The 12715-nt window shown below is 53.6% G+C and overlaps 1 protein-coding gene across 4 annotated transcripts in view; it reads left to right on the top strand.

Annotated features, from left to right (window-relative positions):
• Positions 1 to 12715, top strand: part of col4a4 (collagen, type IV, alpha 4) — a 110014-nt gene that overhangs the window by 21925 nt on the left and 75374 nt on the right. For all 4 annotated transcript variants that reach the window (XM_061720042.1, XM_061720043.1, XM_061720045.1 and 1 more), the window contains exon 4: positions 3512 to 3583. In XM_061720042.1, the coding sequence (XP_061576026.1) occupies positions 3512 to 3583 (72 nt within the window). The remainder of the gene's footprint in view (positions 1 to 3511; positions 3584 to 12715) is intronic.

Below are 12715 nucleotides of genomic sequence, written 5' to 3'. Positions count from 1 at the left end.
GGGGAGTTTTTACCTGCCATTATTTATGTAATAATTGCTCGGGGGTTTATGTTTATGTTCTGGGTCTCTGGAAAGATCCTGGAGACAACTTTTTTTTCTATTAGACGCTATATAAATAAAATCGAATTGAAGATGATGAGGATGTTGGAGATGCTGAAGATGGTGAAGATGCTGAAGATGATGAGGATGTGGGAGATGCTGAAGATGCTGAAGATGTTGAGGATGTTGGAAATGCTGAAGATGATGAGGATGTTGAGATGCTGAAGATGATGAGGATGTTGAGGATGTTGGAAATGCTGAAGATGATGAGGATGTTGGAGATGCTGAAGATGTTGAGGATGTTGAGATGCTGAAGATGATGAGGATGTTGGAGATGCTGAAGATGCTGAAGATGTTGAGGATGTTGGAAATGCTGAAGATGATGAGGATGTTGGAGATGCTGAAGATGTTGAGGATGTTGAGATGCTGAAGATGATGAGGATGTTGGAGATGCTGAAGATGCTGAAGATGATGAGGATGTTGGAAATGCTGAAGATGATGAGGATGTTGGAGATGCTGAAGATGTTGAGGATGTTGAGGATGTTGAGATGCTGAAGATGTTGAGATGCTGAAGATGTTCGAGATGCTGAAGATTATGAGGATGTTGAAGATGCTGAAGATGATGAGGATGTTGAGGATGTTGGAAATGCTGAAGATGGTGAAGATGCTGAAGATGATGAGGATGTTGAAGATGCTGAAGATGATGAGGATGTTGAAGATGCTGAAGATGATGAGGATGTTGAAGATGCTGAAGATGGTGAAGATGCTGAAGATGATGAGGATGTTGAAGATGCTGAAGATGATGAGGATGTTGAAGATGCTGAGGATGATGAGGATGTGGAAGATGATGAGGATGTTGGAGATGCTGAGGATGTTGGAGATGCTGAAGATGGTGAAGATGCTGAAGATGATGAGGATGTTGAAGATGATGAGGATGTTGGAGATGCTGAAGATGGTGAAGATGCTGAAGATGATGAGGATGTTAGAGATGCTGAAGATGCTGAGGATTTTGGAGATGCTGAAGATGGTGAAGATGCTGAAGATGATGAGGATGTTAGAGATGCTGAAGATGCTGAGGATTTTGGAGATGCTGAAGATGATGAGGATGCTGGTGATCCTGGAGATTTTGGAGATGATGAAGATGATGAAGATGTTGAAGATGATGAAGATGATGGAGATGTTGGAGATGCTCATCGCCAGCATCTTCTCCAGCTGACGCGTCTTCAGAAACCTGGAGGTGACATCACGCAGGGGGCGTGTCCAGGTGACATCACTCAGGGGGCGTGTCCAGGTGACATCACGCAGGGGGCGTGTCCATGTGACATCACGCAGGGGGCGTGTCCAGGTGACATCACGTAGGGGGCGTGTCCAGGTGACATCACGCAGGGGGCGTGTCCAGGTGACATCACGCAGGGGGCGTGTCCAGGTGACATCACGCAGGGGGCGTGTCCAGGTGACATCACGTAGGGGGCGTGTCCAGGTGACATCACGCAGGGGGCGTGTCCACCTGACCTGGACACCTCCACACCTGCACAGGTGCATCATCGGGGCCGACGGTGCGATGTCCCCGTCTCCCGTGTCCAGGTCCAGACCCGGTCCGGTTTTAGTACGGACCAGGTCCGGGTCTGGGTTTAGAACGGACCAGGTCCTGGTCCGGTTTTAGTACGGACCAGGTCCTGGTCTGGGTTTAGAACGGACCAGGTCCAGACCCGGTCCGGTTCTAGTACGGACCAGGTCCGGGTCTGGGTTTAGTACCCAGACCCGGACCTGGTCCGTACTAGAACCGGACCCGGACCTGGTCCGGGTTTAGTACGGACCAGGTCCGGGTCCGGTTCTAGTACGGACCAGGTCCGGGTCTGGTTTTAGTACGGACCAGGTCCTGGTCTGGGTTTAGAACGGACCAGGTCCTGGTCCGGTTTTAGTACGGACCAGGTCCTGGTCTGGGTTTAGAACGGACCAGGTCCAGACCCGGTCCGGTTCTAGTACGGACCAGGTCCGGGTCTGGTTTTAGTACGGACCAGGTCCGGGTCTGGTTTTAGTACGGACCAGGTCCTGGTCTGGGTTTAGAACGGACCAGGTCCTGGTCTGGGTTTAGTACGGACCAGGTCCTGGTCTGGGTTTAGAACGGACCAGGTCCGGGTCTGGGTTTAGAACGGACCAGGTCCGGGTCTGGGTTTAGAACGGACCGGGACCAGAACGGTCCAGACCATCAAACCTCCACCTCCGTGCTGGACAAGGTTCTGAGGTGGTTCTGCTGGTTCCCCTGGTTCCCGGGTCTCCTGGGGGCAGCGAGGCCCCTGGTTCCCCGGTTCCTGGTTCCCCGGTTCCCCGGTTCCTGGTTCCTCTGCGGGGCAGCGAGGCCCCTGGTTCCCCGGTTCCCCTGCGGGGCAGCGAGGGATCCTGGTTCCCTGGTTCCCCTGGTTCCTGGTCCCCCTGCGGGGCAGCGAGGGATCCTGGGAGTCGGGTGCGTGCAGCCGGTCCTCCAGACAGACAGGAATGCAGACGGAGGATTCAGACAAGCGTGTGTCAGGAAGCTGATCTGCGTTTGGCACGAGCGTCGATCTCAATCGCCCTCACGCCGTCTGCAGATGTTCAGATCTGATCTGCAGATGGAGGAGCAGCAGCCGCGGCCTCGGCACGGAGAACCAGCGCCGCCGAGCCCAGCGCCGCCGAGCACCGCCGAGCACCGCCGAGCACGACCGGGTGTTTACGTTCATCCGATGGACCCTGAACAAAATGAACAAAAGACGTGCAAACATTCAGAAAACAGGTGGAAACTCAAGTTTCTGCACCGCAGCTTCTGAGGCGGCGTGGAACCGGCCACTGTTGATGACATCACAGCTGGCGCGGCCGGTACCAGGCTTGTGAGCGTTAGCTCGTTAGCGCGCTAGCGTGCTAGCGTGAGGTCGGACCCACGTTCTCCAATGGAAACGGCTTCAATTGGGAAGCTAAAACGCGTTGTCTATTCTTACGACGCCTAAATACTCGCTAGCTGATTCTGACGCGGCCAGAAGATAAATTAAAAAATATAAATAATGTTGAAATAAAATTTCAAGAATAAAGTCAAAATTTCACAATTTTTCTCAACATTTCAACTTTTTTCTCGACATTTTGACTTTTTTCTCGATATTGTATTTCAATATTAATCTCAACATTTCGACTTTTTTTTCTCAACATTTCGACTTTTTTCTCGAAGTGCATCAGGGAAAAAAAAATCTCCCTCCTCTAAAATATAATTTTTATTTTTCTCCTGCCTGGCCCTGATTCTCTTCCGAACAAAATGGCTAGTTTCTGGCTACGGCCCCTTAGTGGTCATTGGAGGAAACCGCAACCGAACTGGACTCGTTATATCGATCATCGCGGTAAAAGTCGCGGTAAAAGTGGTGCTGATGATGTCGTTGTGATGTCATCGTGATGTCATTGTGATGTCATCGTGATGTCACGCTGATGTTTTGTTTTCTCCCGGTTTCAGGGGGACCTGACGGAGCCGTGCGGGGGGCGGGACTGCACCACCTGTCGCTGTTTCCCGGCCAAAGGAGCCAGGGTGAGACTCCGCCCACACGCGACACTCCCGTCGGTCGGCCAATCAGGGCGCGGCGGCGGCGGCGTGACCTCAGCGGGAACAGCTGCTCCTCTTAACAAGCCGGCGACACCTTCGCTGGCAAACTCGTTAAACACGCGCTCGCCGGCTCAAGGATGAAGGCGTGTCGCGCAGGAATGTGCTGATGTTAAATTAGCCGATGTTTACCTTTCACTGACTCAGCAGATTCCACACACACACACACACACACACACACACACACACACACACACACACACACACACACACACACACACACACACACACACACACACACACACACACACACACACACACACACACACACACACACACACACTCTTGTTTCCAGGGCACCAGGGGACATTACATCCACCTCCGTTCATTTCCTTGAGCAGCTCAAACTCGTCACGCCGCCGTGTTGTTGTCGTCCTCCTTAAACTCTGAGCTTCTGTTTCCAGAAAACAGAAACTTCCAGATAATTATCAGGGCTGAAGGTCATGTGACTCCACGCCAGGAATTAGTCCTCACCCGAGTTCACGGACATCGTCTTCTACCCGGAATCTGACATTTTAGGATAAGAAAATCATAAATTTAGTCCAATTATATTCCACTTTAGTCCAGTCTGGTCCCCGTGGTCTCAATTCAGTCCAGCCTTTTCCAGCAACCGGTAGGATTTCCGTTGTGGGTCGGTTCCCTCGTTTAGCAGCTGTTTTGGGTCGGTTCCCTCGTACAGCAGCTGTTTTGGGTCGGTTCCCTCGTATAGCAGCTGTTTCGGGTCGGTTCCCTCGTACAGCAGCTGTTTTGGGTCGGTTCCCTCGTACAGCAGCTGTTTTGGGTCGGTTCCCTCGTACAGCAGCTGTTTTGGGTCGGTTCCCTCGTATAGCAGCTGTTTTGGGTCGGTTCCCTCGTATAGCAGCTGTTTTGGGTCGGTTCCCTCGTATAGCAGCTGTTTTAGGTCGGTTCCCTCGTATAGCAGCTGTTTCGGGTCGGTTCCCTCATATAGCAGCTGTTTTGGGTCGGTTCCCTCGTACAGCAGCTGTTTTGGGTCGGTTCCCTCGTACAGCAGCTGTTTCTGGTCGGTTCCCTCGTACAGCAGCTGTTTCAGTTCAGTTCCCTCGTATAGCAGCTGTTTCGGGTCGGTTCCCTCGTACAGCAGCTGTTTCGGGTCGGTTCCCTCGTACAGCAGCTGTTTCGGTTCAGTTCCCTCGTACAGCAGCTGTTTCAGGTCGGTTCCCTCGTATAGCAGCTGTTTTGGGTCGGTTCCCTCGTATAGCAGCTGTTTCGGGTCGGTTCCCTCGTACAGCAGCTGTTTCTGGTCGGTTCCCTCGTACAGCAGCTGTTTCAGTTCAGTTCCCTCGTATAGCAGCTGTTTCGGGTCGGTTCCCTCGTACAGCAGCTGTTTCGGGTCGGTTCCCTCGTACAGCAGCTGTTTCGGTTCAGTTCCCTCGTACAGCAGCTGTTTCAGGTCGGTTCCCTCGTATAGCAGCTGTTTTGGGTCGGTTCCCTCGTACAGCAGCTGTTTCGGGTTGGTTCCCTCGTATAGCAACTGTTTCGGGTCGGTTCCCTCGTACAGCAGCTGTTTTGGGTCGGTTCCCTCGTACAGCAACTGTTTCAGGTCGGTTCCCTCGTATAGCAACTGTTTCGGGTCGGTTCCCTCGTATAGCAACTGTTTCGGTTCAGTTCCCTCGTATAGCAACTGTTTCGGGTCGGTTCCCTCGTATAGCAGCTGTTTTGGGTCGGTTCCCTCGTACAGCAGCTGTTTCGGGTTGGTTCCCTCGTACAGCAGCTGTTTTGGGTCGGTTCCCTCGTATAGCAGCTGTTTCGGGTTGGTTCCCTCGTACAGCAGCTGTTTTGGGTCGGTTCCCTCGTATAGCAACTGTTTCGGTTCAGTTCCCTCGTATAGCAACTGTTTCGGGCCGGTTCCCTCGTATAGCAACTGTTTCGGTTCAGTTCCCTCGTATAGCAGCTGTTTTGGGTCGGTTCCCTCGTACAACAGCTGTTTCGGGTTGGTTCCCTCGTACAGCAGCTGTTTTGGGTCGGTTCCCTCGTATAGCAGCTGTTTCGGGTTGGTTCCCTCGTACAGCAGCTGTTTTGGGTCGGTTCCCTCGTATAGCAACTGTTTCGGTTCAGTTCCCTCGTATAGCAACTGTTTCGGGCCGGTTCCCTCGTATAGCAACTGTTTCGGGTCGGTTCCCTCGTATAGCAGCTGTTTTGGGTCGGTTCCCTCGTACAACAGCTGTTTCGGGTTGGTTCCCTCGTACAGCAGCTGTTTTGGGTCGGTTCCCTCGTATAGCAGCTGTTTCGGGTTGGTTCCCTCGTACAGCAGCTGTTTCGGGTTGGTTCCCTCGTACAGCAGCTGTTTTGGGTCGGTTCCCTCGTATAGCAGCTGTTTTGGGTCGGTTCCCTCGTACAGCAGCTGTTTCGGGTCGGTTCCCTCGTATAGCAGCTGTTTCTGGTCGGTTCCCTCGTACAGCAGCTGTTTCAGGTTGGTTCCCTCGTATAGCAGCTGTTTTGGGTCAGTTCCCTCGTACAGCAGCTGTTTTGGGTCGGTTCCCTCGTACAGCAGCTGTTTCGGGTTGGTTCCCTCGTATAGCCACTGTTTCGGGTCGGTTTCCCTCGTACAGCAGCTGTTTCGGGTCGGTTCCCTCGTACAGCAGCTGTTTCGGGTCGGTTCCCTCGTACAGCAGCTGTTTTGGGTCGGTTCCCTCGTACAGCAGCTGTTTTGGGTCGGTTCCCTCGTACAGCAGCTGTTTTGGGTCGGTTCCCTCGTATAGCAGCTGTTTTAGGTCGGTTCCCTCGTATAGCAGCTGTTTCGGGTCGGTTCCCTCGTATAGCAGCTGTTTTGGGTCGGTTCCCTCGTACAGCAGGTGTTTTGGGTCGGTTCCCTCGTATAGCAGCTGTTTCTGGTCGGTTCCCTCGTACAGCAGCTGTTTCTGGTCGGTTCCCTGGTACAGCAGCTGTTTCGGGTCGATTCCCTCGTATAGCAGCTGTTTCGGGTTGGTTCCCTCGTACAGCAGCTGTTTTGGGTCGGTTCCCTCGTATAGCAGCTGTTTCGGGTCGGTTCCCTCGTACAGCAGCTGTTTTGGGTCGGTTCCCTCGTACAGCAGCTGTTTTGGGTCGGTTCCCTCGTACAGCAGCTGTTTTGGGTCGGTTCCCTCGTATAGCAGCTGTTTTGGGTCGGTTCCCTCGTATAGCAGCTGTTTTGGGTCGGTTCCCTCGTATAGCAGCTGTTTTAGGTCGGTTCCCTCGTACAGCAGCTGTTTCTGGTCGGTTCCCTCGTACAGCAGCTGTTTCAGTTCAGTTCCCTCGTATAGCAGCTGTTTCGGGTCGGTTCCCTCGTACAGCAGCTGTTTCGGGTCGGTTCCCTCGTACAGCAGCTGTTTCGGTTCAGTTCCCTCGTACAGCAGCTGTTTCAGGTCGGTTCCCTCGTATAGCAGCTGTTTTGGGTCGGTTCCCTCGTATAGCAGCTGTTTCGGGTCGGTTCCCTCGTACAGCAGCTGTTTCTGGTCGGTTCCCTCGTACAGCAGCTGTTTCAGTTCAGTTCCCTCGTATAGCAGCTGTTTCGGGTCGGTTCCCTCGTACAGCAGCTGTTTCGGGTCGGTTCCCTCGTACAGCAGCTGTTTCGGTTCAGTTCCCTCGTACAGCAGCTGTTTATCCAGATGTGTCTGTGTTCACACCTGCACTGCAGCTGTTTTGGCTTCTACAAACAGCTGGATCCAGATGTTCCCAACTAGTATAGCAGCTGTTTCAGGTTGGTTCCCTCGTACAGCAGCTGTTTTGGGTCGGTTCCCTCGTATAGCAGCTGTTTCGGGTCGGTTCCCTCGTACAGCAGCTGTTTTGGGTCGGTTCCCTCGTACAGCAGCTGTTTTGGGTCGGTTCCCTCGTACAGCAGCTGTTTTGGGTCGGTTCCCTCGTATAGCAGCTGTTTTGGGTCGGTTCCCTCGTATAGCAGCTGTTTTGGGTCGGTTCCCTCGTATAGCAGCTGTTTTAGGTCGGTTCCCTCGTATAGCAGCTGTTTCGGGTCGGTTCCCTCATATAGCAGCTGTTTTGGGTCGGTTCCCTCGTACAGCAGCTGTTTTGGGTCGGTTCCCTCGTTTAGCAGCTGTTTTGGGTCGGTTCCCTCGTACAGCAGCTGTTTTGGGTCGGTTCCCTCGTATAGCAGCTGTTTATCCAGATGTGTCTGTGTTCACACCTGCACTGCAGCTGTTTTGGCTTCTACAAACAGCTGGATCCAGATGTTCCCAACTAGTATAGCAGCTGTTTCAGGTTGGTTCCCTCGTACAGCAGCTGTTTTGGGTCGGTTCCCTCGTATAGCAGCTGTTTCGGGTCGGTTCCCTCGTACAGCAGCTGTTTTGGGTCGGTTCCCTCGTACAGCAGCTGTTTTGGGTCGGTTCCCTCGTACAGCAGCTGTTTTGGGTCGGTTCCCTCGTATAGCAGCTGTTTTGGGTCGGTTCCCTCGTATAGCAGCTGTTTTGGGTCGGTTCCCTCGTATAGCAGCTGTTTTAGGTCGGTTCCCTCGTATAGCAGCTGTTTCGGGTCGGTTCCCTCATATAGCAGCTGTTTTGGGTCGGTTCCCTCGTACAGCAGCTGTTTTGGGTCGGTTCCCTCGTACAGCAGCTGTTTCTGGTCGGTTCCCTCGTACAGCAGCTGTTTCAGTTCAGTTCCCTCGTATAGCAGCTGTTTCGGGTCGGTTCCCTCGTACAGCAGCTGTTTCGGGTCGGTTCCCTCGTACAGCAGCTGTTTCGGTTCAGTTCCCTCGTACAGCAGCTGTTTCAGGTCGGTTCCCTCGTATAGCAGCTGTTTTGGGTCGGTTCCCTCGTATAGCAGCTGTTTCGGGTCGGTTCCCTCGTACAGCAGCTGTTTCTGGTCGGTTCCCTCGTACAGCAGCTGTTTCAGTTCAGTTCCCTCGTATAGCAGCTGTTTCGGGTCGGTTCCCTCGTACAGCAGCTGTTTCGGGTCGGTTCCCTCGTACAGCAGCTGTTTCGGTTCAGTTCCCTCGTACAGCAGCTGTTTCAGGTCGGTTCCCTCGTATAGCAGCTGTTTTGGGTCGGTTCCCTCGTACAGCAGCTGTTTCGGGTTGGTTCCCTCGTATAGCAACTGTTTCGGGTCGGTTCCCTCGTACAGCAGCTGTTTTGGGTCGGTTCCCTCGTACAGCAACTGTTTCAGGTCGGTTCCCTCGTATAGCAACTGTTTCGGGTCGGTTCCCTCGTATAGCAACTGTTTCGGTTCAGTTCCCTCGTATAGCAACTGTTTCGGGTCGGTTCCCTCGTATAGCAGCTGTTTTGGGTCGGTTCCCTCGTACAGCAGCTGTTTCGGGTTGGTTCCCTCGTACAGCAGCTGTTTTGGGTCGGTTCCCTCGTATAGCAGCTGTTTCGGGTTGGTTCCCTCGTACAGCAGCTGTTTTGGGTCGGTTCCCTCGTATAGCAACTGTTTCGGTTCAGTTCCCTCGTATAGCAACTGTTTCGGGTTGGTTCCCTCGTACAGCAGCTGTTTTGGGTCGGTTCCCTCGTATAGCAGCTGTTTCGGGTTGGTTCCCTCGTACAGCAGCTGTTTTGGGTCGGTTCCCTCGTATAGCAACTGTTTCGGTTCAGTTCCCTCGTATAGCAACTGTTTCGGGCCGGTTCCCTCGTATAGCAACTGTTTCGGGTCGGTTCCCTCGTATAGCAGCTGTTTTGGGTCGGTTCCCTCGTACAACAGCTGTTTCGGGTTGGTTCCCTCGTACAGCAGCTGTTTTGGGTCGGTTCCCTCGTATAGCAGCTGTTTCGGGTTGGTTCCCTCGTACAGCAGCTGTTTCGGGTTGGTTCCCTCGTACAGCAGCTGTTTTGGGTCGGTTCCCTCGTATAGCAGCTGTTTTGGGTCGGTTCCCTCGTACAGCAGCTGTTTCGGGTCGGTTCCCTCGTATAGCAGCTGTTTCTGGTCGGTTCCCTCGTACAGCAGCTGTTTCAGGTTGGTTCCCTCGTATAGCAGCTGTTTTGGGTCAGTTCCCTCGTACAGCAGCTGTTTTGGGTCGGTTCCCTCGTACAGCAGCTGTTTCGGGTTGGTTCCCTCGTATAGCCACTGTTTCGGGTCGGTTTCCCTCGTACAGCAGCTGTTTCGGGTCGGTTCCCTCGTACAGCAGCTGTTTCGGGTCGGTTCCCTCGTACAGCAGCTGTTTTGGGTCGGTTCCCTCGTACAGCAGCTGTTTTGGGTCGGTTCCCTCGTACAGCAGCTGTTTCGGGTCGGTTCCCTCGTATAGCAGCTGTTTTGGGTCGGTTCCCTCGTACAGCAGGTGTTTTGGGTCGGTTCCCTCGTATAGCAGCTGTTTCTGGTCGGTTCCCTCGTACAGCAGCTGTTTCTGGTCGGTTCCCTGGTACAGCAGCTGTTTCGGGTCGGTTCCCTCGTATAGCAGCTGTTTCGGGTTGGTTCCCTCGTACAGCAGCTGTTTTGGGTCGGTTCCCTCGTATAGCAGCTGTTTCGGGTCGGTTCCCTCGTACAGCAGCTGTTTTGGGTCGGTTCCCTCGTACAGCAGCTGTTTTGGGTCGGTTCCCTCGTACAGCAGCTGTTTTGGGTCGGTTCCCTCGTATAGCAGCTGTTTTGGGTCGGTTCCCTCGTATAGCAGCTGTTTTGGGTCGGTTCCCTCGTATAGCAGCTGTTTTAGGTCGGTTCCCTCGTATAGCAGCTGTTTCGGGTCGGTTCCCTCATATAGCAGCTGTTTTGGGTCGGTTCCCTCGTACAGCAGCTGTTTTGGGTCGGTTCCCTCGTACAGCAGCTGTTTCTGGTCGGTTCCCTCGTACAGCAGCTGTTTCAGTTCAGTTCCCTCGTATAGCAGCTGTTTCGGGTCGGTTCCCTCGTACAGCAGCTGTTTCGGGTCGGTTCCCTCGTACAGCAGCTGTTTCGGTTCAGTTCCCTCGTACAGCAGCTGTTTCAGGTCGGTTCCCTCGTATAGCAGCTGTTTTGGGTCGGTTCCCTCGTATAGCAGCTGTTTCGGGTCGGTTCCCTCGTACAGCAGCTGTTTCTGGTCGGTTCCCTCGTACAGCAGCTGTTTCAGTTCAGTTCCCTCGTACAGCAGCTGTTTCGGGTCGGTTCCCTCGTACAGCAGCTGTTTCGGGTCGGTTCCCTCGTACAGCAGCTGTTTCGGTTCAGTTCCCTCGTACAGCAGCTGTTTCAGGTCGGTTCCCTCGTATAGCAGCTGTTTTGGGTCGGTTCCCTCGTACAGCAGCTGTTTCGGGTTGGTTCCCTCGTATAGCAACTGTTTCGGGTCGGTTCCCTCGTACAGCAGCTGTTTTGGGTCGGTTCCCTCGTATAGCAACTGTTTCGGTTCAGTTCCCTCGTATAGCAACTGTTTCGGGCCGGTTCCCTCGTATAGCAACTGTTTCGGTTCAGTTCCCTCGTATAGCAGCTGTTTTGGGTCGGTTCCCTCGTACAACAGCTGTTTCGGGTTGGTTCCCTCGTACAGCAGCTGTTTTGGGTCGGTTCCCTCGTATAGCAGCTGTTTCGGGTTGGTTCCCTCGTACAGCAGCTGTTTTGGGTCGGTTCCCTCGTATAGCAACTGTTTCGGTTCAGTTCCCTCGTATAGCAACTGTTTCGGGCCGGTTCCCTCGTATAGCAACTGTTTCGGGTCGGTTCCCTCGTATAGCAGCTGTTTTGGGTCGGTTCCCTCGTACAACAGCTGTTTCGGGTTGGTTCCCTCGTACAGCAGCTGTTTTGGGTCGGTTCCCTCGTATAGCAGCTGTTTCGGGTTGGTTCCCTCGTACAGCAGCTGTTTCGGGTTGGTTCCCTCGTACAGCAGCTGTTTTGGGTCGGTTCCCTCGTATAGCAGCTGTTTTGGGTCGGTTCCCTCGTACAGCAGCTGTTTCGGGTCGGTTCCCTCGTATAGCAGCTGTTTCTGGTCGGTTCCCTCGTACAGCAGCTGTTTCAGGTTGGTTCCCTCGTATAGCAGCTGTTTTGGGTCAGTTCCCTCGTACAGCAGCTGTTTTGGGTCGGTTCCCTCGTACAGCAGCTGTTTCGGGTTGGTTCCCTCGTATAGCCACTGTTTCGGGTCGGTTTCCCTCGTACAGCAGCTGTTTCGGGTCGGTTCCCTCGTACAGCAGCTGTTTCGGGTCGGTTCCCTCGTACAGCAGCTGTTTTGGGTCGGTTCCCTCGTACAGCAGCTGTTTTGGGTCGGTTCCCTCGTACAGCAGCTGTTTCGGGTCGGTTCCCTCGTATAGCAGCTGTTTTGGGTCGGTTCCCTCGTACAGCAGGTGTTTTGGGTCGGTTCCCTCGTATAGCAGCTGTTTCTGGTCGGTTCCCTCGTACAGCAGCTGTTTCTGGTCGGTTCCCTGGTACAGCAGCTGTTTCGGGTCGGTTCCCTCGTATAGCAGCTGTTTTGGGTCGGTTCCCTCGTACAGCAGCTGTTTTGGGTCGGTTCCCTCGTATAGCAGCTGTTTCGGTTCAGTTCCCTCGTATAGCAGCTGTTTCGGGTCGGTTCCCTCGTATAGCAACTGTTTCGGTTCAGTTCCCTCGTATAGCAACTGTTTCGGGTCGGTTCCCTCGTATAGCAACTGTTTCGGTTCAGTTCCCTCGTATAGCAGCTGTTTTGGGTCGGTTCCCTCGTACAGCAGCTGTTTCGGGTTGGTTCCCTCGTACAGCAGCTGTTTTGGGTCGGTCCCCTCGTATAGCAGCTGTTTTGGGTCGGTTCCCTCGTACAGCAGCTGTTTTGGGTCGGTTCCCTCGTACAGCAGCTGTTTCGGGTCGGTTCCCTCGTATAGCAACTGTTTCAGGTCGGTTCCCTCGTATAGCAACTGTTTCGGGTCGGTTCCCTCGTATAGCAACTGTTTCGGGTCGGTTCCCTCGTATAGCAACTGTTTCAGGTCGGTTCCCTCGTATAGCAACTGTTTCGGGTCGGTTCCCTCGTATAGCAACTGTTTCGGTTCAGTTCCCTCGTATAGCAACTGTTTCGGGTCGGTTCCCTCGTATAGCAACTGTTTCGGTTCAGTTCCCTCGTATAGCAGCTGTTTTGGGTCGGTTCCCTCGTATAGCAGCTGTTGTGGGTCGGTTCCCTCGTACAGCAGCTGTTTCGGGTCGGTTCCCTCGTATAGCAGCTGTTTCGGGTCGGTTCCCTCCTATAGCAACTGTTTCGGGTCGGTTCCCTCGTAT

Source organism: Cololabis saira, chromosome 4, assembly GCF_033807715.1.
Source record: "Cololabis saira isolate AMF1-May2022 chromosome 4, fColSai1.1, whole genome shotgun sequence".
NCBI lineage: Eukaryota > Metazoa > Chordata > Actinopteri > Beloniformes > Belonidae > Cololabis > Cololabis saira.
The sequence above is the reverse complement of the archived record's forward strand: the minus strand, read 5'-3'. Positions and strand labels throughout refer to the sequence as shown.